This window comes from Athene noctua, chromosome 1 (genome assembly GCF_965140245.1).
Source record: "Athene noctua chromosome 1, bAthNoc1.hap1.1, whole genome shotgun sequence".
Classification (NCBI taxonomy): domain Eukaryota; kingdom Metazoa; phylum Chordata; class Aves; order Strigiformes; family Strigidae; genus Athene; species Athene noctua.
In genome coordinates, this window is record NC_134037.1 from 73,786,279 (window position 1) to 73,813,447 (window position 27,169).

General features: G+C 39.8%; 1 protein-coding gene across 1 annotated transcript; it reads left to right on the forward strand.

Annotated features, from left to right (window-relative positions):
• Positions 1–3,872: 3,872 nt before the first annotated feature.
• On the forward strand, positions 3,873–25,825 carry PPIL4 (peptidylprolyl isomerase like 4). Its single transcript, XM_074924703.1, has 13 exons — positions 3,873–3,974; positions 4,930–4,997; positions 5,086–5,150; positions 6,939–7,056; positions 8,852–8,994; positions 9,340–9,436; positions 10,844–10,960; positions 12,623–12,747; positions 15,012–15,078; positions 15,892–16,003; positions 17,525–17,621; positions 18,267–18,405; positions 24,371–25,825. Exons 1-13 carry the CDS (start codon positions 3,905–3,907, stop codon positions 24,593–24,595), a joined length of 1,443 nt encoding a protein of 480 aa, XP_074780804.1. The 5' UTR covers positions 3,873–3,904; the 3' UTR covers positions 24,596–25,825.
• The last annotated feature ends 1,344 nt before the right edge of the window (positions 25,826–27,169 follow it).

The following is a 27,169-nucleotide window of genomic DNA, read 5'->3' on the forward strand; positions in this document are numbered from 1 at the left end:
GCCCGGCGAGCCCCGCGGTCTGCGCCGCCCCCCTCCCGCCCGCCGGCAGGGCGCACCCACCGGTTGTCGCCCCAGCGTTTGCTGCGGGCCACGCCACCGCGCCAGCTCCCCGCTGAGGGCGGGTGACGGCTGGGGAATTACTTTTGGGAGAGGGGCAAAAGTTTAGCCAGAGAAACAGCTGGACTTGTGCCCGTGCCCCTGGCCCTGGCCCGGCACAAGCGCCGCGGGGAGATCTCGAACTGGGCGTTGTAGAATAAACACGCGGAGACGTGGCTGCTCCTACTGCTGCCCGTTACCGTTCATAGATGATCACTGCCTTTGCATAATAAGAGAATTACCCGTATAGCTATTGTTAATAATTACCACTATTTACGAAACGGCCCGGGCACGCTCGTCAGACCGGCCTGCTGCCTTCGGGCCCGCAGGGACCTGCGGTTGTCCGCCTGGTCTGGGTGTGGACGGCCGGAGTAATACTGGGCTGAGTTCCGAGTGCCACACGTCAAGAAAGGTTTCTCGAAAACAAAAGCAGGCAGCGTACTCCAGGGGAGAGCAGAAAGACTCGTCAGAAAGGGAGAAAGCACAAGATAAAGTTATAAAGAGCTGGAGGTCTTCAGCCCGGAGAAGAAAAAATGGAGGGAAACTGAATAGTGGCAGTTAAAACCATGGAAGTCTCAGGCAAAGTGAAAGGAAACAACCTGAACCTCCAAGTCCTTAGTGGATATGAAGATAAAACGTGCTTTATTTTCAGCAAGAAAGATTGCTGTTACCTGTTAGCAAAAAGCTTTCTAACCGTTAGGGTGGCAAACACCTCAATAACTTGTCTGGGAAGGTTTTAATATAGCCAGGGCAGGGCCATAAATCAGCTGTCGTGTTGAAGCAATCTGTAGCCTGACTTTACATTGCTCTGACTCCTGCTTGGTTGACAGTGAACATAAATCATAAAACCCACAGAAACTTAGGTTTTTTAATGTAGTTTGCATTCATGAGACACTGATGTAAACATCTGGCACAAGATACAGGGCATTGGAAAATGCGAGTCCTATATTGTGAAGTAGATTTCATACACCTCACATGAAAACCTCAAATATTTAATCCCTAAACACATTTATTATCAGTAGTTAGTACTATTTCAGAGATTAGAAAAAATAAGGCTGATTAACTGCCTTCTGTGTAATCGCACAAGTCAGTAATGAAAGGAGGAATAAAAACTCCAGCATCTTAATTTCCTTCACCTCTCTTTACCATCACCTAGTTTACCTAGTTTCTCTTAGACCTGTCCTTAAGATTTTTTTTAATCTGTTTGGTAAACTGAAAGAAACAGGTAAAGGGTCTGTTCATTGCACAGTCTCACAAGGCAGAAAACTTAAGTGGTAAATCAGCTCCCCAGCAAGATGTTTTGCTGAATCTCGTGAGGGGTGCACAAGAGTCTTCTGGGATAGGATGGCAGCTACAAGAATGTAGCTCTTGTTGGTACTCGCAGGCATTTGCATGTGCTGGTGGGAGGAAGTTTAAATTGCCTGAATTCCTAACTATGAGTTGCACTCTGCATCAGAGTGGGGGTTACCTCCAGCAGGACTGGTGAAGCCTAGATGAGCAATAGCAAGCTCCATTACTACAGTGCTTTGTGGACTAGAGTCATGATTAAAATGTTTATAAAATGTACCAGAGGCAGAATAATTAATGATATCAGAGTATATAAAAACACAGGGAAGCAAGGATTCTTACCTGAAGAATGGACAGATTCAGCAAAGTCCAGGCTGGGTTCTCAGCTGACCTCAAGGAATTTAGCATCTCACTGAAATGGAATAGGAGATGAATGCCTGTTTCTTTTTGACTGCCTCCTTTTGCGAGTTTCCTGGTAAACTACCTATGAATTAATGTTTTCCTTCTGGCTTTGTTTCCATTGTTCTTTCCTTTTTCTCCCAATCTTTTGCATGCCCTTTTCTTCAATCCTCTTCCTTCCTTTTTATTCTACTTGAAACTTAATTAAAACTGCAGAAACTATGCACTAAAAAGGCTTTTGACATACTTCTGTTTTCCTCAAATTTCAAAGCTTTCATTAGTCTGACAGCAAAACAGTTGTCATAAGTTTTATTTAACATAAATGGTAAAATTCCTCGCAATAACTGACTTGTGATCAGTTTCACAAGTGATCTGCCCTTGAGTGGTTCAGTAACTACTCAGTGCTGGAACAGGCTGGGAGCATGAGGGCTTTCCCTTTTGGCTCAGACACATGCCTCCTAGGCTCCTCCAGTCTACTGGTGAACGTGTCCTGACACTTATAACTCTTAAAATATGTAGCATTTTAAAGTATTTTGTACTGAGACTGACTACTGCTTGAGCTGCTGAGTGTGCCAGAAGTGCTATATTTCAGTGGGTTTATATTTAAGTTGGAAGTGATGTTTCTGACTTTAAAGGAATCATGAAAAGCCATTTCTTCTTTGAACCTTCATTATAGGCATGGGTTATTAGAAAGCAAAAGCCAGCATAAAGATTAAGGAAACTATGACTGAATTTCTTTTATGACTAAAAGGAGTTATAAAAGCTGGCCTTAGTGGTATGCTTTCTTACTGAAGTGCAAAGTAAGAGTTCTTAAGCTAGCAAGTAAACAGTTAAACTTCAGCCAACACAGGCTCGCATAAAACTGATGTACTGTTTACATCCCTTTTAAAGTTTCACAGTAATAAATGTAATGTGTGCTATAGTGCTTTCTTCTATTGATAACTGCCATACAGGATGGCTTAAAACCAGCCTTGAATCAATTCACAATTGATGTACAGACTGGGAATAAGCTCACAAAACCGATACAGCACTGCAAAACTCTTAATGATAGCACAGCTTTGAAAACTAGCACACTATGGAGGCAGAATTCAACCCGCTGCAGTGCAGATCTTGCTCCCAGGATCAGCCCACTATGTCTCCAGGACGACCATGCAGCAGGATAGTGGTGAAAAGTGGGTAAATTCCCTGCTTGGCTATTTATAAAGGTGCTGTTATATAATGTGATGATCTGATATAGCCTTTATTGCTACTTAAAGAGGAGATCCTGCTCTTACCAACTGACATGCACCTCTGTGCTCCCAGCTGTGCACTCCTGCTCCCCTCCTTCCCCTTCACTGGTTCCCTTTTACGGTACATCAAGTCAGTTCAGGTCACCAGTTGGGCAGAAAACAGATTCAGCAATAAAAATGAAATTGTTTTCCAACAGATTAGTGATTTGAATCGACTCATTGTGTGATCCAGAAAGGTGAAGGCAGCGCAGCCTGAAGTGGAAGCTCTCGGTGGGGAGCAGCATCCCTTGTTCTGAAGGCAACTAATCTTTAAACTAGTTCAGCTGTAACATGTAAGCCCAAGAACGCGCTATGGCATCAACTGGAAGGGAATAAATTCTTTGCTTGTCTGTCCTTTCGGTGGCACCCCACAGTACTGCAGGTTGTGTTGTGACCGTGTACTCAAGGCAAGTATTGGGACTGTTTATAATCGCTTTATAACTCTCTATCAAGTAAAACTGGTTTGCTTTGACTGTGTAGAATACGCACACCCATCCCTCACGCTCAAGAGCTGCGTGATTAGCCTCAAACCGTGTTCTTTGCCAGAGGAGGTTGCTCCGGGAGCGGGGTGTCTCCTTTTTCCCCGCATCCCCTTCAGGCCCTGTCCCCCGCCGCGGGTGGGGCGGTGCTGGCAGGCGGGAGCCATCCTTGCGCCTTCAGGGCCGCCTGGCAGGGCCGGCCGTCCCTCCCTCCCCGCAGCTCCGGCAGGGACCGCCCTGCAGCCCTGCCCGCAGCCCGGGGCGGGGGGGCGGCGCGGCCGCGCTGCCCCGGCGCCATCTCCTGCTCGGCGCCGTTTCGTCCTCCGCGCCGGCAGAGGGCGGCCCCGCGCCAAGGTGCGGAGGCGGGCGGCGGACATGGCGGTGCTGCTGGAGACCACGCTGGGCGACCTGGTGATCGACCTCTACACGGAGGAACGGCCCCGCGGTAGGAGCGCGGCGCGTCGGGGCCGGGGGAGCTGAGGCGGCCGCGGGTCTTTCCCTTTGCCGGGCGGGTGGAAGCCTTCTAAGGAGAAGGGGCGGTTGGGCCGCCTCAGAGGTGCCCGGCCGCTCCCCCACCATGGAGGCTTGGCTGCCGGCGCGGCCTCCTGAGGAAACGGGCCGCAAACGGCGGGTTCGGTCAACAGGGCGCCTGCTCTCACCCCCTGTCTGGGCACATCGCGTCGGGCCCCGTCCTGGGATTAGAGCCAGACGATGCCAAGTTTTCTGTGGCCGTCAGCGTTCCCGTGGGCAGCTGGTGTGCGTGTGTTTGAGATACTTGGAAGCGTCAGTTGCTGTTGGGAAACTTGGGGGGTTTATATTGTGCTTTTATTTTAAATGATAATTTATGAGAGAGAGCAAATACAACGTATTCTAAATCGAAAAGCAACTGTGATCTTCTTTCTGAAGTGTTTGGAAAGAAAGTGGGGAGAAAAAAAATGCGTTTCGGTATAACTAGCTATTTTAGGGTTCTCTGAATCACTAGAGAGAGGCTTTAGGAAGGGGAGGTAGGGTTACCTCTCCCTGGAGTATTTCTCTAGGAAATACTCTGCATGAGGTAAGATGTGGAAGAAAAACGTGCTGCGGCTGACCGTGACTGCTTCACCTCTCGGTTAATCTCATCACTGCAGGTTCTTTGCATGGCACACATTAGCTATTTTTTAGACAATCGAAAGGCATATTTTAAAGGAGAGAGGCGTGAGTTAGATGTTCTTGTACGTGAAGTTCTTACTTAGTACTTACTTCACTATAAACTCTCACAGCGTTTATAGGTTGAACTCTGCTAAGTCTTAACACAGCCTGCTCCAAAACCGTTTTTCTATACGTTGAACAGGGTATCTGTTATACCTATACTTATAGTGTCTGGGGTTTTCTTGAGTAAATGTTGGTGTAATTTCTTACAGCTTGTCTGAATTTTCTGAAGCTCTGCAAAGTCAAGTACTACAACTATTGTCTTATTTATAATGTACAAGTGAGTATTTTCAATTCCTTATTTTTTTTTGTTGGTTTAAATTCACAAACATGAAAGCAGTATCTTATATATTTCTGCTTTGTGACAGAGGGATTTTATTATACAAACTGGTGACCCCATGGGAACTGGCCGTGGAGGAGAATCCATATTTTGGTAAGTAAAACTCTTGTATTACTTAATCGACAGAGAAGTTGTATTGGGGGAGTAGATTTTCTTCAGCTCTTTTGGGACAGAGTTACTGATGGGAAGTAAAAACGTTGATGCATAAGCTGCTTTGGTTGTCGTACCTAGATACCTTTTTAATTCCTACGCTGCTTTTGGCCAGTCAGATTTTTTTTTTCTGGACAGTATTCTATTTCTGACCTTAGAAGCTTAGTTACAAATAGCGAGTTGTACATAAATTTCTGTTTATTTAAAAGTTAACAAATAACTATAGGTTTGTTTTCCAAAAGAAGTATTGTAAGGAAGTGCTCTGTAGAAGGTGAAATCATTAGCAGTTTTTTGTTGCTACTTTTAGTTTTTTAACGATGTACTTAATTGAGCGAAAGGGAAATACAGAGGCTATGCTTGATTTCCTGTGCATCTAAGAAATTAATCTTGTTGCTCCAAAAATTTACTTGAGTTCATTTTATTATGTTGAATGTGTAATAAGGTAATCAGTTCCTTGTCCAAGATGTTTTCAGTGGTCATGCCCATAAAAGTTGAAGAAATCATTCAAACAGCTAGGATGGAAGTTAGCACAGTGCGCATGTTCTATATGATTCCTTTGAAATTGTTATTAAAAGTAGAATTAAAATTGCAGAGCTAACCTAGAGTGCAGAGGACCATAGTATACGGAGATAAACAGCTCAGTTTGAACAGAGACAGTGTTGCTAGACCAGTGTTGACTTTTGTAAGTCTGGTCTGTGAGAGTCTCATAAATACAAAACCTTGAACATGGATCACCACTCTGGTGATCCTGGAAACAGTATAATTGTGCTAAGCAGATGCAAGTGTAGATAGGTAAACTTACCAGACCTGGGATGTCTCTGCATGCAGGTAGATCGAGTTTATTTTGATATTCTGCTGTTTCATAAGGATTGGTCTTCTGAGGTTTGTTGATATGGCAGATAGGGAAGTATAGTGTGATGTCAGAGTGGCAGATTCTGTTCTGCTACTAACATGGAGAATGGAAATTTGTCTTTTCTATCTGTTCATTACTGCTGAAGTTCACAAAATAGGAGTTTCTGTTCTTGATACCCAGGAAGCTGATGCAGGCAAAGTTTTATTTGAATCCTCTCTTCATAGTGACTTACACTCGTTTAGCAGAATGAGTTCAAACACAACATTGCCCTTAAATTTGGACAAATGTGTGTATTAACTATGCCTGTCAGTCATGGAGTGAGACAAAATGCATGGTATCAGGGTTAGACTTAAAAAATTTAAAAGAATTTAACAATTTGCCATATCCTGTGTATCTCAAATTACTGTATGCTGTCCTGTCTGTATGGTGAACTAAGTTTACACATAGATTTAGTGGCTTTCCATTTATCTTGGAAGAGAAATTTTTGGCATAAATTACTACATTTTTAATCCGTAGTTTGGATTAATTTATTTTTATGGAACCTAGTTATCAGAATTTGTATTTGCTTCGTGCCTTAGAAAAATGTTATATACTGCATTTAAAATCACACTAATGCATGTCACCCTGTGTGGTCTCCCCAAAAGCCTCTGGGAAATGCCTCAGAGAAAAATCTGCTGCTCTCTGTAATATGAAGTGAATTATGTAAGTGTACAGATCCATAAAAATGTACACAGATGCAGTGTAAATTCTGGTTTTATTTGAATGCTAATGTAAAGAAAAATTAGGGGTTAATTTTTTTTGTGTGTTTTACAGCATTTGTTTATATTGCTTTTTAAAGTTCCTTTGTCTTGTAACATATTTGTTATATGTATTTTCAGTCAACTGTACGGTGATCAAGCTAGATTTTTTGAGGCAGAAAAAGTGCCAAGAATTAAGCACAAGAAGAAGGGAACTGTGTCAATGGTGAACAATGGCAATGATCAACATGGATCACAGGTCAGCATACAGTGTTGTAAAGCCTTGGTACATATCTGAGTAACTAAAATGAAAATTTCTTGAATTTACAAAAGACATAACAGTGACAGTGTTATCTCAATAGCATCATCTTGTAACATGGCCAAAAGGCGTGTAAGAAAACAGCCACAGGTAAGTATTTTGCATGGTGTTTCAGGTGCCAGTGGGTATTTGATTGCAGACAAGAAAGAGATTGAAATGCTCAGATTAAAATCCTGTCCTAAATTAATTTTATTAATTTTATTTATTAGCATTCACTACTCTATTTTTTTCCCCTTTGTTTATTCATTTCTGTTAAGACCTTGATATAGCTTTGCTAATATATAGAATGGCGAGGAAAAAGCTAGTTAAATGGAAGCGAAAATAAGGTAACTGGGTTTTGAAATAATCTTAAAACTTTCTGGTTATAACTTCATGTGAGTTTGGAAACTGGTCATACCACAGTTTCATCTGTATGATCACATAAAAGTGTGCATTAATAATACAATGCAAGTTTACAGTTTTATTCCAGTGTTGGTATAAAACATTTTTGAAAGTGTTGTTTTTCCCTTTGCTGTTCCCTGTTCATGTGCCCAAGGGTTTTGCTGTAGGCATATTTAAAGCTCTAATCTCAATAGGATGATATTATTTCTAAATTGTTGTTTTAGATGCATTTCCACTTTTATATATTAAAATGCCTCATTTGTAATATCCATATGTTTTAATTTGGAAAAAGAGAGGTTTTGTAATGATCAGAGTAGTTAAAAAACCCATATGGTTTTATTCTAGCTAGAGTTTGTAATATATGGAGTTAATTTTGCTGCTTCCCTGCATTTTACATATAAAATTGTTTAGGTGGGGGGTTTAAGAAAAAGAGATGACATTTGTGTTTATATTTAAGAATGCAGCCTGCTAGCGTATACACAGACATATGGGAATGAATGCAGTTACCAGGAGCATTATTGAAGCTTCTTCCTTGGGAAAAAAAATTCCAGTAAAGAATTACATGGTGTTGGCTTACAATTAGCTACATTATATTTGTAACCTATACCAAATGCTGACCAGTTTTAACTGTGTTGCAGAGAATGAGGAGTGAGGTGTTATCAGTCAGATTGTAAAGTGTGGATGTAATGGCTATGTCCTTGTGCATATCTGCTTCTTCCTCCTTTGTTCATGACCACGTTTCCTCCATCTTTAATTTGTTACCAAGTGTTCAGTTGGTATCAATTTTCATATTCCAGTCTTGCCCTAAAGCAAAACACCTGACTTTTGTTAGGATACCTTTCAGTGCCAGTTCAATCTGATCTAAGTCAATGCTACTGTATTCCAGTTCTCCTCTTGATGCTACTGCATCCTGTTTTTTGGGGAGAGAAGGGTTTGTGGTACAAGGGAAGGAAGCCTTTCCCTTTCATCAGCTGTGATGCCTGTCATAACCTTTGCTGATCTTGCTCAACACCTACCTGGCAGGTAACTATTTGCTCTTCCTCTGCCAGTCTTTTTTCTGCCAAGTTACTGAGACAAACCGATTGACTAAAGGGTCCAGTGAGCCGAACTGTGAGCTTGTGCAGAGGCAGGCTTGCACGAGAGAGCCTGTCTGCCTCAGGTGGTGGCTGTGAGCTGTAGGTTGGCTCACTGTGTTCTCACAGCTGATGGGAAGAAGACTAATCTTCTCCTGCAGAAGTCAGGAAGAGGTTTTTTCCCCCCACTAATTTCCATGAGAGTTGTACCTCTCCTAAGGTAAAACTCAAGCTCTGAATTTTTCTATTTACTTTTAATGGTTTTGTATCTTCTTTTGTAGTTTCTTATTACTACAGGGGAAAACTTGGATTACCTTGATGGTGTGCATACAGTATTTGGAGAAGTGACAGAAGGCATGGATGTACTGAAGACAATTAATGAAACCTTTGTAGATAAGGATTTTATCCCATATCAAGATATCAGGTGGGACTACTTCTAATTTCCCTTTTTGAGGAAAACATTGTAATTAAAGAAATTAATTGGTTTTGGAAACTAGATTAATATAGCAGTGTCAGGTGACCTGTATATGGTATCTTAAATACTCTTTTATTCTAGTGTTATTGGTAAAATAAGCAGGTACTAAAGTAAAGAACTATGTAAGAAAATGCGCAGTTATGTTGCCTTTACAAAAGCACAAGTACTAGTATTTATAAGCACACAGTATGTTTGGCTGTTGCAGATATAACTGAGAATCAACGGGGTTCCTGTTGCTTGGGTAAAGAGAGCTTTATTTGCATGTGACTGATGATGGTCTTGATTTTGTTTAAGGATAAATCATACAGTAATTTTAGATGATCCATTTGAAGATCCACCTGGCTTGTCTATTCCTGATCGCTCGCCAGAACCTACTAAGGAACAGCTAGATGTGAGTGTTTATGATTTTTTTTCCAACTTTTCCCCAAGAAGCTATAATTAAATTTATCCCTATTAGTGGTCAGCATAGACTTGGTCAAAATAAGAATTCTGTCTTTAAGACTCTGTCAGATCTATATCCTATAAAACTACACATTTCTAGCATAGGAGGATAAGAGATGCTCTTCTATGCCAGCTTGAGTTCTGGTATGTGAAGTGCTTGTCTGTTATTTGTGGCTATTGCTGTGTTTAATCAGATATATATTCTTAATCTTTAAAGAAAAGGATAAAAGGGTGGCATGGGTGCTTTCCCCTGTGACTGTGGTGGAGTTAGGTTGGAAAGCCAAATTTTAGTTTTCTGATTACAGTGTAGATTAGCAGAACATTCAGAATATTCACCTTTGACATTACTGGTTTTTGGTATAGTCTGGTAGAAAAAATATAACATTAATATTAAAGTGCTTATTGCTGTTAAATGTGAAATAGTCTGTGTTTCAGTGAAAGTAATCTTGATCATTCTTTGAGTTATATCTGCAGGCATGCGTGCTATTATGGTGTATTTGTTCAAGCAGAAGGAATTTGCTAAAAATATAATTATTTATAATTTACTCACAGCATGCAGTTATGAAAGTTGCTATGTGCAATTATCTCCTTGTATGGAAACAGTTGTTTCAAGCAATGAATAAATTGACTAGAGGTAATACTCTTTATTTTTAAGCTTAGTAGATATAATTACAAGATTGGAATTAGGCTTTCATAGTACATCTACGCTGTGGTTAGTCTCTGATGCACCTTCAGATAATGTGAAATGGTATAAGGAGTTTAATAGCTCACTGCCAACTGTGTAGAGATTTGAAAAGTTATACTTGGGTTTTCTTTCCTCATAGCCTTGTCTGAAAATATACCTTTTGGTATAGAAATGCCTGTAAGAAGGGCAGCATTCTAGAGATGCTGATGAGGAGGGAAAAACAAAACCTCAAATTCTGTCTAGAAGTAGATGTGTAAAAATAAAGTTCTTGTTAATGTTTGAGTCTTTGTAGACACTGCAGATGTTTGCAGTGTTGCTTATCTTCATTTCTGGTAGGAACTGTCTAGATTAGAAATGAGTTGATACTTGTGGTGAGATGTTGAATATGAGATGAAAGTATAAAAGAATTCAGAATATCTAGCTGAATATGGTTCAAATTGGGCCTGAAAGTTCATGTGTAGTTCATAGTGCCTGAAACACAAGGATAACATCTTTTCGCTCTTTTTTAAATCTAAGTGGGAAGAACAGAATGAAAGCCCAGTTCTGCAGGGATACAGTGCTTAAGCATTTTTCATGTCTTGGTAGGTGAGGTCGTCCAAGTAATATTTGTAAAGTGAGAAAGAATTTTTGGCCATGTCTTAGTAGCAAATAGCTTTCCTCTTCATTTTTCAGAGTGGCAGAATAGGAGCAGATGAAGAAATTGATGACTTGAAAGGACGGTCTGCAGATGAAATAGAAGAAGTTCAGGCAGAAAAAGAAGCAAAAACTCGTGCCATTCTTCTGGAAATGGTGAACATCTTCCTGTATTTACCTTTGTAGATGATATTACTCTTGTGTGCGTGCATGTTATATTAAGTCTGAGACAATGGGTACTATTTATCTTGAAACTGATTATATGTTGATGATGTTGTGGGTCTGAATCTGTGCTCTTTAAACGTCTGTCGTAGAATGAAAAGGATTGAGCATGAACACTGGAGGCAGTTTTCTGATAAAACAGGTGATATTTCATTTTCAGAGCCAGGATTAAAAGTGGACCAGTGGAGTCTTTATAAAAACTTGCTAGAAATGCATCCAGTTAAAAAACATAACATACATAATATGCTGCTGAATATCTATAATCCTGGAAAAGGTTTAGTATGCATGGGAAAGAGCTGAGCTAACTTGTGATGTTCTCTTCCCAGTACGTATGAGTGGCATTGAGGTTGCATTATTCAGCTACGTAATGGCAGTGTTCCTTCTGTGGGATTAGTTGAATTTAACATTGGTTAACTTTATGTTCTTCCTTCTAAAATATAATATTTGGCAACTGCTGGCCGTTTTAAACTCCATATAGTAACAGAGAATTTGAATAGGCTTTGAAGTACTTTTTTTTTTTTTTGTTTAAAGAAAAAAAAAGTACACATTGTTGAAGGATGGGTGATTCCATCACACTTCTTTACAACTACTAAATTCAAATTTATGGTGAATAATTTTCATCAGAGACTAATACCAAGGTCAATCCAGATGTGGCCACAGTGTTGTAGAAGATCTGCAGGTGGGGCCTCTTGTTTTGCTGCAGCAGCAGTGGGCCTGATGACCTGTTTTCTAGATAAAGTTCTTACCTAAAAAAGTCAAGTAGGGTATACTGAACCAGTGCAGTAATTTTCAGTGAGTATTTCTGGGTAGTATGCAATAGGGAACAATGTTATATAAAATGAAGAGATTAAAAACTAAGTGTTACTGCTAGTTTCACTGGTTTGAAAAAAGCCTCAGCTACTAGTTCCATTGCTCTTCTGTCGAAAAACTTCTCGGTGTCATGTGCTTAAACTCATTCTGTATTCTTTTTTGTGGAATCCGCTTCTTGTGTTATTCTGCTTCTTTCTGCTATCAAACTAATGTGCATTGCCTTTTTATTAGCATATTAAGTAAAAGATGGAGATAAATTTCTTTAAATATCACTAGTCTTTTGTTCAGGTTTTAAAAAGAAGTACTACAATTCAACAGGAGGTGGTGTGTGTGTCTGCATTCTCCTCTAACTTAATTTGCTATCAAGCTATCATAAATTTAAGCTTATCCGAGCTGTTGCCAGATTTCAAGAACAGATGGTCTTAGGTACAGACAGAGACTAAGGAATGGATGGAGTCCATTTTTATTTTCGTAACAGAGTGGCTCTAAAAGTACACTTTAACTTTTTAGAACTGTGTATTTGTTGTTATGAACAGGGAAAGCAAGGTAGAAAGTATTTGTGACTTTCATGAAGTCACAGTGGTGGAATTGCAAATAGATAGTAATTTTTAACTGCTATGGAAACATTTTTTGTAACATTGAGTAGAAAAAATATTTTATTAATTTTTGATTTTATGGTAGGAATATGTCTGAGATCATCCAGAAGATGTGTTGCCAGTGTGCTTGTGGCAATAAAAGGTAGAGAGCTTTAGGCGGAAGTGATGAGTCTTTCTCTGTATGCCACAGGTGGGAGACTTACCAGACGCAGAGGTCAAGCCACCAGAAAATGTGCTGTTTGTCTGTAAGCTGAATCCTGTGACCACAGATGAAGACCTAGAGATAATATTTTCACGATTTGGTCCCATTAAAAGGTAATTAACATAAAATAAAAAAGAAAACCTTCTTTATTGAAACTCAGTTTGATTCCTGCAAGTCTGTTTAGGTTCAGCTGTTAAGTAGGATTCTGGTGTGTCTGAAGATTTATGTTGTGACTGCATGTATTTAAATAGAGACCACAACAATGGTGATACTGAGTCAGATTTAGCTAGGTGGGTATCCTGTCCCAGCAGTGATTTTTAAGTGAAAGCCTAGGGAAATGTATGAGCAAGGAAAGCACATGATGCTCTCCCCATCACCCTGTCCATTCCCTCCTTTCATCAGTTTTTATCTCAGATGCTACATGAGCTAGATACAGTCTCTGGGTTTTTCTTTTCCATGGGAATTTGTATGGTTTGGGATAAAGTGACAGACATTTCTGGCATCTGATATGCTCCTCGTTAAGATGTTCCTCATGCCTGCTCCCTTTTTCAGTTTTGAACTTGGCTTCTAGTAATTGCAGTTGATTCCTCCTAGTACTAGTATCAAAAGACACGATGGGCAGTGAAACCTACTTTCCTACACCCCTCTATCCTATACCCCAAAGTCATCTTCTTTTTTTAAGAGTACTAGCCTACATACTCATGCTTTGCAGAGGGATTTTCCTTACCTTGTTTCCCTTGTCTCAACCTTTTTCTGTTTTGTTCTTATCTCAAGATGAGAGGACCAGAACTACACACAGTATTAAAGAAGTTAGATTTACAATGGTACAGTGGTGTTTTGCTCTCAACTCCTTTTCTAGTTATTGCTAAAACTATTTTTTATTTACAATGTACAGTTAGGATTCCCCTGCCATGCTCATCTTGTTGCATTTCTTTACATTGAATGTCATTTGCTATCTTGTTATTCAGTTTCCTAAGAATGTTCTGCAATTTTTTCAGTCTTTATTTTTGCCACCTTTAACAATTTAGTATCATCAGCAAACTCCACTGGTGACCTCTTTACTTGCTTAGTGAGAAGGGCTGTTTACTCTTATCTGGTCTTTCACGTGTTTATCAATGCAAAGATGTTTTTTATGCCATTGTTGCTTAGTTTCCCCAAAAACCTTTGGTACAAAAGTTTATTAGGATTTCCAGAGAGATTTAAAAAGACTCCATCAATTAGATGATTATTATGTATAACCATATTGACTCTTTCAGAGAACTTCACTTAGGTTTATTTGAATGGTGCTGAGTAGGTCCTATTGATTCAGATGCACACTAGCTCTGTTCCACATTTTGCTTCTACCAGTTTGTGCAGTACGAGAGCCTACAGGCGTGCAGACTCTCAGATCCTCCACTAGGCTGCCTCTGTGTGAGTGAAATTGGCGTTGTTTGCCACTGGATGTCCTAGGGATTCCTTCTTTTTTTTTTTTTTTTTTCTTCCTCTATCAGTTTGTTCAGTACTTCTTCTGCAGTCCTTACACTTTCAAATAGATTCTCTGAATAATCCAGGGAGGAGAGTTCTGGCACAAAACTGTCCTACCTTCCTTGCTAATAGCTGCTGCAGAGCAGTCCTATAGCTTGCCTGAATAGCCTTGTGGTCTTTTTTTTTTTTTTCCCCCTTTTTTTTTTTTTGATCTTGGTTATCTTTTGGATTGTGTATCCTAATTTGTCACTTTGTCAGTACACATGGGGGAGGTCTCACATTACTAAGTCTCATGTTAATATCACATTTCCTTCCTTCGTTGCCTGTCTGATCTCCTTCAGCACCCTGTAGTCAGAATTCTTATGTCATGTACCAGAGTTTGGTAATACTGATGCAATACTGCATTGTTCCCATTTTGTGTCTACTGATTCAATATTTTAGGCTTCCTATTTTTGCTCAGTGAACTGCTTGATGAGAAGATGGCTGCTGAAAAGGTGCTTGCTAAGAGAAGAAAGTTTGTCACATGATGTGTGTTTACTTTTCTTAACATGACCGAGAAGACAGAATGTGAAATTTGCCTTGTCATTAGTGAAATGCAAAAAATTACTATCAAACAGTAATGTTGGAAAACAGATTTTGTTTCATTAATCAGTTCATCCCTAGTTTTACACTTCATGCTAACCACCTGTGAGTTAAGTGTAATGATTATTTAAGTAATGTCTCATGTATTTTTTTCTGTGCAGACACCCCCACATTAGTAGGGGTCTTAGAATCAAGTGTTATAATACCTTCAATGTGGTGGTGTTTTTGTTTTTTTTTTTTAACTGTTACTCTCACTTTTAAGCAGTGCTTGGCTATCCTATGTTTTTGGCTTCAACAGCATTGACATTTTAATTTCATATAAATTTTTCAGCTGTGAAGTGATTCGAGACTGGAAGACTGGTGAATCTCTTTGTTACGCTTTCATTGAGTTTGAAAAGGTATGGGTTTTTAGGCATACTGTATGTAGATTATGCTTATAAAAGTTTGGGTTTGGTATACTTCCATTAAGGAAATCTTCAAGTGTGGTGTAGCTAATATTTTCTCTTACTTAGTTACAGAAGTTGTAGATCCGAAATGAGGCAAGCATTTAAGTCTTTCTGTTGTATAAAGCAATAGAAATATGTTCTTAGATTATCTTCAAACAGATGGTGGGGGAAGCGGGTCCCTTTTGTCCCCTGGAGCACATTAAGACTTTGAAGAGTTAAAGAAGGGGGTGCTGGGAGGAAAAGGAGGGATGCTGCATAGAGAGAGGAGGGTATATAAAAGAAGGTAGATTGGTGTGTACAGCAGTGTCCTGTATTGGGCTTGGAAACGAAACTTGCTTTATCAACATGCTGCTCTTACTGTGACACTGTAAGAATTTTCTTGGTGGTGCATAGCTTCTTGTTTGTATCTGCTAATCTCTGAGGAAAAACTGGAAAACACATTTATTCTACTTATGTACTTAAAATGGAGCTTTTATTAGTTGTCCTTTTTTTCCATGTTTTTCTGAATGTATTACACGTGTCAGACGTAGCTGGATTGGCAAATTTTTAGAACAGTGACATGAGCTGAAGAAATAGAATTTGAAATGCTGACATTCAGACAAAGTATAACTGTTTCTTTTGAAATGGCACAATGCAAGAACTGTGCTTTAGGCAATTTTAGAAAAAAATGTATGCCATTTAGCAGTTGAATTTGCGTTTGAGCTATTCAGTGAATATTCCTATGAAATAATCATGACTCAGAATTTCTGGAAACGTTAATACCAGGAGGAAGACTGTGAGAAAGCCTACTTCAAAATGGACAACGTGCTGATTGATGACAGACGGATACATGTGGATTTTAGCCAGTCTGTTGCCAAGATTAAGTGGAAAGGAAAAGGTAGAGTGAGATTCTTTAACCCTCATAACTTAATAAGCCATGACTTCTAAACTGTAAGTATTATATAAAGAGAAGCAATTGCTCTGAGTTTAAATCATCTCATCTTCAGGGATAGAAATTTTCCTGGTACTGTAATAAATAGTGCAACACAGTTGCTAGCTCTTCTCTTCACTTGTTCCATAAGAAAGAGTAGAAGGGTTTACTTGCCTTTTTATCAGATGCATTTTTGCCACTAAATCATTTGTTCCTTTCAAGATTTAAAAGTGACGAGTTTTGATATTACTTATTAGCAAAATAATATGCCAGTACATTGTTACTTTCTAGTTTATTTAGTCACTTGTATGACACTTGGGTGTACACAAGAAAAATTCAGTATGCAGGTCAGGGATTTCCCCTCTTCACCTCCTGTAGGTCAAGCATATTGCATAGCAGGGTGTACACTATAAAAACCGAGTTTCATATGTTTGAGATGTTCTGGGAGGAGAAGGGTAGTGGAGGAAATGGATACAGTGGTTATCTAGTTGCTGAGGACGTGAGGAAAACATTGGACTTGGAGAGGTGACCGTGCATTGCAGGGGTGATGTTCTCATGTGCCTTTGCCTAAAAATACCGTCAGCCCTCAGTTCTTTGCATACAGTTTATCCAGGTTGGGCACTAGTCATGGACACTTGAGGCACTCGAACTTGTTGTCCTGCATGGAGCTGAGATGACTTTGTAATCTATACCATGCTCTGCAGTGCATCCTGTACTAACTGGCTACATGGAAAACTTTCCTGCATCTGAATAACTTAGGTCTAAATTGTCCTAAGTATCGGAAAGCTAACTGTACTGTCATCTTGCTGTGCTTATATGGTACCCAAAAAATGACGTAGGGGAGATGCTGTCATTCCATCTTCAGTAGCCATTTCTGGCCTAGCCAGTTAATATTGCAGTTTTAAGTAGGACCGTGAGATGGCAGCATGTTGCTATAGAATATTTTATTAATCTGTGAGGTGATACTTTCAAGTGAATGGATGGAAAATGAAGTCTGTAACACCCCTCTTCAAATCAAAACCTGATTATTTTTTTTCCCCTTATAATTTTACATTTGAATTCTTCAGCTGTAACTGTCTCAGAGTAGCCTAGCACAAAAAGTCATTTAATAATGACTAGTCAGTAGGATTTCATGGTAACAGAATTTTAAGTAGTGTGACATAGGACCTGTAATCAAAGTGGGACTGTACCAATTGCTGAATCTTGCTTCATGTGTTGTCTCCGCTGGATACAAGTGAGGAGAAAGCCATATGTTGTTTAATGGGATTTGCAAGGGAGAGAAGGACAGAAAATCACAATTTGTCCTACTCTCTTCTATTCTGTTACCCAGATTTTAGTGGTGTTTGTGGAGCTGTGTCCTGCTATGCAGCTCTGAATGGTTATGAAGAGTCCTTAAATTCATAAGCAGAACTTAATGATAGGTGTGGGTCTTGGTTGTTTGGTTGGTTTTTTAGTTGGAATGAATTAAGTATGTTTTTCTGTGGACAGGTGGGCGGTATACCAAGGACGATTTCAAAGAGTATGAAAAGGAACGTGACAAACCTTCAAAACTTGCTCTGAAAGAGAAGGTAAAGCCAAAGCAGGAGTATCCTTTTCTGGTCAAAGGTATTTCTTGAACTAAGCATAGTTTGTGAAAACAGCCTGGAAAAGACTTCTTAAAGCTTGTCAAATGGGTGTTTTGCTTAGGCTTCATATAACTATTTGGTGTTTGAGATGGATTTGAGTATTTTGTGGGTTTCATTTGATGACTTAGATGAATTCAGTTAAATAGAATGTGCTGTTTCACTTCCATGTTGCGTGCAGGTAAATAATGTTCCCAATCTACAACCCTGGAATGACATAACAGAGAGTTTTGAGTAGTTTCAGAGGGGACCTGCTGCATCCAAAATGAGACCACAGTAGTACCTAAATCATGCTCTCAGATTATACTTTGCTTGTGATTAGCCCTAGAGAAAAGAAGACCATAGCTTGTTCAGGTATCTGCTGATAGAAAAGAAAGGAGAATTGGGACCTGGCTGTACTGTTTGACAGGACAGAATTCAGTCAGTCAATTTAGCACAGCTGTTTGGGGTTTTTTTCTCAATGTGTACGATCCTATTCTGACTGAAATACATTGTAAGTCTTGGTAAACCCTGATCTGATAAACAGGGATTTGTTTGTTTCATGAGCTTTTATGTACTGCTGTTTATTGATAATAAGTAACAGATTTGTCCTTAACCAAGACCATCAGTGCCAAGTATGACCTTGTGCTAGATGAGGATATAGAAGAGTCTCAAACAAGTCAGTCGCATTTGTCTAAAAAGCAAAAGAAGAAAAAGCACCACCACTCTGAAGATGAAGAGGATGACAAGAGGACCAAAAAATCTAAGGTACTTACCTCTTCATGCATTAACTTTATACCTGTTTATTGTTCTCCTAATAAGAGAAGCCAGGAAAAAAAAGGTCTGATGTTGAACCAAGGACATGGTGTGCAAAGTCCCGTAAAATACAGCAGTTGTAAACATACAAAAGGCTGATGTTAGTATCTGATTATAGAGGTTTTCCAGTCATAAACTAGTAGTTAGTCGTATTTCATGAATCCAGACTATTTCTAATTTTCTTGCCAGACCAGCATGTGTTGGCTTTTTCCCCGTATGGAATCAGAAACAAAATCGCTTGCTTTTTTTTTTTTTTTTTTTTTAAAAAAAAACCCTTAACTGTTCTGGAAGCATTTGTGTAAAATCTGTATGCAGGTTTGCTTGCACCTGTATTGTGTGAGCATACAGTGCTGTAAGACTGGGGCTGTGGAGGAGATGAAAAAACCCAGTAGTTCTTTCATTCACTAGTTCCTCTGCAGCCTGTCAGGTCAGCGTTCTCACCTTTCTGTGAACTTAGGATAGTCAAGATGTTGATGTTTCATGGAAACAATGACTGCAATGATAAAATGGAGGGTTAACCACCATTGAAGTGTGAGCATTAGGGAAAATAGAGCTATGATGAAAAACAAAAAAACCAAATCCCAGTATTTTAACAGTGCAAGCTTCATGAGTGAGAACAAAGCTGTCTTCTAGCAACTTTGCAGACGGTGATAAGTGTCCAGCCACAGTAAATAAAGCCATTGTCCTGACACGAGTTCTGAGTGCTGCTTTAAGTTCTGAGTACAGAGAATACATGTGATTCTGTCATTCCATTGCATCATTTCTTGCTGTGATGCTAAAAATAACATAACAACTAGATTTTTTTCAGTGCCGCCAGTGAGCTCTATTGCTCATTTGGGGTACAAGTCTTTTGTTACTGTCTGTATACTAATTCTGTCAGGATCCTTTGGGTGGAGGGAAGAGGCCTGTTCAAATAATTAAAGTCTTGATTGGAACATACACATAGGTGAGGTCTGAACTAGTGTTGATTTAGACTTCTTCCTGTCTTTTTGGCTGATTGGCATTGTCATTTTAACACTCTTGAAACAGATATTTTTGGAAGTAATCTTTGTTCTTGATGGTTCACAAATTATACTTGTGGAACTGGCTGGTCATGTGTTATCAGCAGAGAATATTTTAAATTCTTTCAGATGTCTCCACCCGTGCAGGTGGTAGGTACATCTGCAGCTGTTAGGCTGTTAATCTCTGTTACAGTTGCTACAAGTGGTCTGCCAGACACATTTAGCAGTGGATTTCATTTGCACAAAACCATGAGGACAGAGGGATTCCTGGTGTTCTTTCCAAGTTCTGGAAAAGAGTATTTCCTAGTCCTTGACTCTGATCTCTTCTGTGTCTGTATATCTTTTTGTGATTTAGTTGCCTGCTTGTATTGTGGCTTGTTCCTGTAGTCTGCTGCTGCTTTATTCTGGTTTCTTCTTTCCCACTGCTTTCTTCTCTGTTGCTTACCTTTGCCCATTTTGGTGTAAATAGCTTAGCCTTCTTACACCCAAAATCACAGGGGGAGGCTTATTTCTATTCTCTGATGGCAAGCAACAGCCTCTTGGAGCTGTGCAAATGCATTTCTGGGAAGAATTTATCTCTGTGTCTGTGCTAGAATATTCTTATTCTTGTGTATTGTATAGTATGTACATACTGAGCAGTATGTACTCAGTCTCATTTAAAGATTCAGTGTGTGTCTTGGGCAAATGTCATCTTTCCAGATGAAGTCTGTAGGCAATTTAGCTGACAATCCTGTTTAGTATAGAAAATCTAATTTTAAAAAAATATTTTTTTTAGTTTATAATTTGGGTGTAATCTGGGGACTTGTACAAAAACAGGGGAAGGAACCATGTTCCTGAGGCAGAGTTTGTTCAGTGTGAATACTGAGGCCAGCACATGGAAACTTTTTTTGATGAACGGTAGCATTTTGTAGTATAGGCAAACAAAGCATTTTCCCTTAACCCTATTTTGGGAATATTAGAATATATTTGAGGTGAGAACTTTATAAAACAAAACAACAGCAGACCTTCCACAACTAGTTGGCCAAAGACCACAGTAGTCATGCTTCGTACTTGAACTTCCACCCTGAGCCCCTAGTATGGCAGAGATTTTAATTAACAGAGAACGGGGTCTTATAATGGGAAGTTCTGGCAACTGAAATTGCAGTTTGTGCTACCAGCTCCAGCAATGACTTGAAGGGGTTTTGTTTTTTGAATAGTTTCCATGATGTTGAGTCGTTTTTCTGTTCTCTTGCTGTTTTTTTTCTTTAGTATGTTTTGACTCATCCTTTTCTTAGTCTGGCAGCCATTTCCTGAATCTTCAGCCTCTCTGTTAATGTTTTAAGAATATATTTTTGAATCTTATGTTGTTTGACTTGATTCCAGAGGGTAGAAGAGGGAGGGTGTTGTGACTTGCTTTTAGTAGGTAACAGGATGTGGGTCTGGAACAGGAGGCTGGACTACCATGTGGGTTTGTGAATAGGATTTAGTACAGTTCTTATGAATACAGTCATGCTTCTGCTTGAGATCTATATTTTGACTTGGTTCCCTTTCCAGTTTTCTCTGTTTTTTGGATTCTTGGATTTTTTTTTTTTTTTTTTTAAGGTAACTGGATCTGTGGAGAAGCATAGCTTATCCAAGGGATTTTTGTGACACATAGGGGCTTCCTGACTTTCAGGTTTCTGTAGTGCATGGTTTTGGCAGAGATACTGATTTTCTTCTGGTTTTAATTTCACGCTCTTGCTGCTATTTGGACACTCTTTATATTTGGGGTCAAAATCTCCCTCCTGAAAAGGTTGTCTCTTTCTTTTTTTTTGCTCCTTTTAACCTCTAACTCGTGTGCTTAATATATATGTAGAGGTGGCATATTTATTCTTTTGTGGTCACAGTATTTCTAGCTGCTTTACCTGCAAGTGCTGTTTGGCAACTTCCTACTTTTGGCAAAGCAAGCCATGCACTTCTAGAGAAGTGTCTTTCCCTCTTTTCATATTTTCTTCCTCGTGTGTTCACCAACACAAGTGTTGGTTTAAAATACTTGGGGGGATCATCACTAACTCATTGACTGATGAGAGGCTGTGATCCTGGATTGAGAAATCTGGACTTCAGCAGTTAAGAGAGAGCCTGTTTTTAAGTAGGAATCTTTTTGTTTCTTTTCCAATAGGAAAACAGCATGTTTCTGACTTGGATAGGGAATAAAAGATTTGATCTCAAAATACTGTTGTTTTTAGTAACTTAGAGTGTTTAGAGAATTGATCTTTTTCTGTGCCAAAGACTTAAAAAAAGTAAAATCTTATTTAAGGGAAACATAACCCATTTTGGCTGAGGAACTAAGATGCAATTCTATTAATTCATATTACTGCATTTTTTTCTTTACACTGTGATTATATTAGCTATTGTGATGACTTTTTTGTGGCACTTCCAGACTTGCCCTGTACACCTGTACCTTACATGCTGCTCTGAAGGTCGTTGTGCTTAGCTGACTCAATGCTCATATGACTTTGTTTAATCTTTTCAGCAAGTTGCCCTTTTCTGTGGCATTCAGGGTGGGCTATTTGTCTTTACTTTCAAATCTTCACTAACCTCTTCCCTGCCCTGACTTGGCCAGTAGCCTGTGTCCAGTGTTGGCTTGGTAGATTTTTCAGCTGAGTGCTGTTCTGTTTTTCTCTTCTCCCATGTGCTGGGAGGAAACTTCAGCAACAAACCAGCTAGAAGGCAGCAGTGCGCCAAGCCCTCCATTTGTTTTTCTGGCCAATATTTTTGTCTTGTTCCTCTCTACTCCACCACCAGTGTGTCCCATCTTCTGATGTTTACTCAAGCTTTGCCACAATGGGGCTTGGAACCTGTCTTGTTCAAACATATGGAGAGTGAGGCTTCTGGTTACAAGAGTGATATGGCTGTGCATCGTTCTGAAGCTGAATGGACAAAGCTCTTACAAATAGCTGGAAGCACCACTCCTTTTTGGTGGATTCACATTTTCAAATCTGTACTGAAATAAAGTTTGACAGTAAAGGTGTGGAATAAGCATTTGGCCACCAGTGAGATTACTGTACTCAGCAGTAGCAGAAATTTTTGGTTATGTAGCTAAAGATCAAATCTGTGACTGTGATGAGGGGGTTTATATTGCTTATTGTAACCCTAGTATTTTAGCATTATCTAAGTAATTCTGAAGGTGGTGTTTGCTCTGGGAACCACCCTGATCACTGCCTTTCTGGATGAAAGCTCTACTTGGAGTAGAGTTTTTTTCACTATTATTTTAAATAAAGATTTCTTGTTTGTACATACAGGATAGGTTTTAGCCATACACTTCTGAATGCTGCTGTCATGAGTACATATTTAGAAAATTTAAAATCATATGTGAAATGTAGAAAGAAATACTATGTAATTTAATGCAGACATTTTTTGCAGTTCACAATGATCTATCTGTGTTTACAAGCTTTGTTATTAAAATCCCATAAAATGGTATCTACTACAGCATATAGTGATAGTAAATTTCAGGTGTACCTTTTGAAACAAAAGTGCCTACCACCTTAATCACAAGTTGTATATGTATCTTTCTGCAGGATTCTGAAGCTTCCTTTTGTATTTTCTTTCCCTGTATATCTTAGTTGAATAACAGGAACAAACTAATCTTTAGCGGTGCTTGAAAATGTTAGTTCATATGTCAAAACTCAGCGTTGTGTGTTAAGAAAATCTTTAGTTTCTTGAAATGAAATGGCAACTTTCTGAGTGATCTTTATCTTTTTACTTTTGAAACTGCTGTGATGCCTGTGGCCTGTACAGGTGCTGGTGTCTCCACATAGTCGTTCTGGGGTGTGCTGTGCCATAATCTTGTTAGCAAGACATTTCACAATCTGGGTAATTACGGCATCTTTCCTCCATTTACTAATACACAGCATCAGTGGTTTTATACTGTCTGCCTAGTGCAACAAGTAAAGCAGGTGTTCTGCTGACAGCAGTTCCTCCTTTGTTGCATAAACCTCATTTGTCTCCAGAGCAAATGCTGCCCAAGTGCTGAGCCACTCAGCATTCCCAGTGACAGTATGCAGAAAGCCAGGGAAACTCAAAATTTACTCATTTTAGCTATCTGAACTCACAGCTCACTCTTCTTTTTTTGAAGAGTTTTTGTCTGTGTGTGCTCAAACACCATTGACAGTACAGCACATATTGTGTGTCTCTCCTTTATAGGACATTTAAAATTAGGTAGACTTGTACCCCTTAGAGTTTACTATGTCTGTGTATGAGTGTGTCCTCATGTGTTTTCTGTATGGGCCATACCCTTCAGCCTGCAAAATGCAACTAACTTTTCATTATCTGGTTATTTCCATTTCAATTTGTGTGCCTTGTGTTATTGTTTGACTGTTCATTTAAAAGGATCAGATTCTTCATGCTGCCTTGTGGACTTCTAGCTTCAGGGAAGCAAAGTAGTTTGCATGTGTGCGTAGTTGGTCTCTGTAACAGTGTTGTTCATTTTTCTGAAGCCCAGAATTTAGACCATTAAGGATTATTACAGGCAGGTCTTTCATAGCACTGGAATGCCTGTGGGACTTGAACCAAAACCTGTGATCAGAATACTTGCATTGCTTAGATAAGAAGTCAAATCCAAATCTAACTTAGAAGCTGGTGTGATGCTTATGAAGAGTTTGATAATGTCACTGATAAAACCTTTTATTGCTAAAGCTCCTTAGGAAATACAAGCAGCAGCATGCCTGGCAGCCATGCTTTTTCCTATAAATACTGACAAAAGCTGTAGACTTGTCATCTTCGTATAGTTACAGTGGGGTTTTTTAATGTGTTACCTCTTTCAAATCATCATGGATGTGAATCTATTTCAGGTAGTACCAGTGTCAGTGGAGGAGCCAGCCATGCTTGACTCTTTTCTAGTTCTCTTCATGCCTTTGTATGTTTCCCTCATAACTGTATCTGTCCAATTCCTTTAACAGGATTCTGTTCGAAAACATGAAGGAGAACGCTGTAGAGAGAAGATAAAGAATGAGAAGACAGACAGGCGTCGGAGTCGCAGCCGATCTCAAGAGAGAGACTACGCTTACAGCAAACAAAAAGACAAATACAAAGAAGACTTTCGAATAAGAGACTGGGATAAAAAAACAGACAGAAGCAGAAGTCCTAAGAAATCAAAAGACAAAGAGAGGTCTAAGTACAGATGAAGAATGAGGAAAAGAAAGAGGGGGACTAAAATATGTTTTCTTCCAGCATTTCCAACATTCTCTCAGATGGATGCGTAGTTACTGGATAAAAGCAGTTGCCTTCTGCTGGCAGCTTGGCCTTGCAATTCTACAAATGCCCAGTGTATGGCTATCGGAGTGAGCCTTGATTCCAAAAAGGTGGTTTCAATAAAGTATTTCACATTAGTGAAATGGTTTGAGTCTCAGTGAGGAATGTTGTCTAAAGCTTTTTGGAAACATAAGCATACACTAAGAAGTGAATCAAGAAATTGCAGGATATACCTCCTTTCTACAAGGAGGTTGTATTTACCTGTCAGCACTTTCAGATGCTATAGTTACGAGTGTGATAGAAGATCTGGGGAGTCAGAAATGTGCTGTGCACACTCCTTCCAGAAAGTAGGCAGATACCATTTATATATGAATACTCAAAACTCTTACTTCCTTCCTTTAAAATTCAGTCCCATCAGCTCTGTTTGCTGACACCGCTGTGCAGTGGCAACTAAAGGCACTGACATGCTGCTGTGCCGCTTGCAAGGGCGGTAGAGGTGCTGCACCCCCTTACACCAGTTGCACTTACACAGATCCTCTGGCTGTGCGGCGCTGCTGGTGGACGCATCCCAGAACTGAAATTCGCTTCATACTTGGGCCATCTGTAGTCACTGTTAAAGATCTGGCCTCTAGTGTCAGGGGGATCCTGCTGCTGTGATGTCAGGCAGGTTATGAGGTGGGTAAGAGGGAAGAAATCAGTCGTCAGCTGAATTTGTAACTTGCACTGTATTTGCCAAACCTCGATGGGATTAATTTTCAGGTTTTGTGGCAGAAGTAGGTTAAAAACTTATCTTACAGGGGAGGGGAATGCAGGTGATATTGTCGGAGCTTGGGTCCTGGTGAAAGTCAGCAGGCTTGTGAATGTCTGGCTTGCTCCTCACCATTTGAAGAGGGTTAGCCAGTGTGTGTACATTTTAAAATGCGGTTATGTCTGCTCTTTGTTGCCAGAGGAGAGATCTTGCATTGTTAGGAGGGGAAGGGAGATGTGGGGAATAGTATTTGTCTTTCCTTCCCCTCCATGGAATGTGTGATGGCTCAGAGGCAGTCTGCTTTGATGAATAAATGTACCTTTTTTTCTTTTGTGATTGTGTTTTTTCTATAATACTTGCTGTAGTATCTGATTGCAATATGTAATAAGATTTTATAGCTTGATACCCCTCATTGGAATGTGATCTGCGGTACAAAGAATGAATCTAAAATTCAAGGCAGCCAAGACCCTGGAGGGCTGGTAGCTGTGCTTGGCTGGAGCATTTGAATGGGTTGTGTGCAAGAAGCGAACTTCTGCTTTGATGGGAAGGCTGGTGCTAGAGGAACAAAAGCAGATCTTTACCCCGTGGCAGAAAATTCTGACTAAACAGGCCAGGCCTGATGCTTAGAATATCCAGACTCAAGCTGAGCAGGGATACTGAGGGTACTGTGTGCAGGAACGTGCTTTCCAGCAGCATCTATACTGTCTTCATTTTGTTAAAGCCTTAAGTGTATTTGGCTAAGAAGCTGCCTTTTGCTAAATCTCTCCTTCCTAACTTGTGTGCTTCAAAACATGGAACTAGAAGTCCAGGATTTCTGTAACTGTCTCCTGACAAAATGTTCCTAAAGCACTGGGGCCTTGCAGGGGCCTGTGCCATCCTTGCAGAGACCAAGCAGGAGCGCAGGGCCACGGTCCCTGAGGAGAAGTAAATAGGAAGCCTGCTCTTGGGAGGGGGCGTGCTGGGGCTGAGGGCTGCTCACTCTTCCTGCCCTGCCCTCAGTCTGGGCATCAGAAGACTTCCAAAGAACTGTACTAGGCCAGGATATGATGCATTTGAGCTGAGGCTGTAGGTTTCCTCTAGTTCTTCCTTGTTCTAGACTGCTTTGTTAAATAAGGTTTGCACTGTCATGCTGTCCTCGGTTCTTTTCCACAGTGCTTTTTCAACATGCTAAAAAACACTGGCCAAATTTGACAAAGGATGTGGAGATGGTAAAGCAATTGAGTTCTTGCTGCTTTTAGGAAATGGCAATCATAGAGGGAAAAAAAGCTGCCACTTGGAGAAAAAGCTAGATTCTTACTGAACACCAGATCTCCTCTTAGGGGCAAAATAGTAAAAGTGAGTTAACAACATGAAGAGTTTCAGCAGACATTCCTAGGCTTCAGCTAGCCCCCAGCCACCCGTGGTGCTTACAGAACTTCTTGATGTTTAGAAACACCCTGTTTCAGGTGGCTATGCTCACTTCTCTGCAGCAGAAATGGCTTTTTTTTTCCTTGCAACATGTAAATGCTTAAGAACTGGAAGTTTGAGAGTAGTGTATGGAAATAGTCAGTCCATGTTGGTGGCCAAAGAGTCTTCAAAATAAAGGGGTAAAATACATCCAAAAGGTTTAAAGTTCCTGATTTTCAATATGTCTTATTGCTTTTAAAAATATACCTAGTATCTTCAGATTGATGAAATTACCTGTTTATATTAAGGTGAAACTTTTGAATGTGGATGTTCAAAAATCAGGTGATGTTAATAGGTGATTAAATGATGGTGT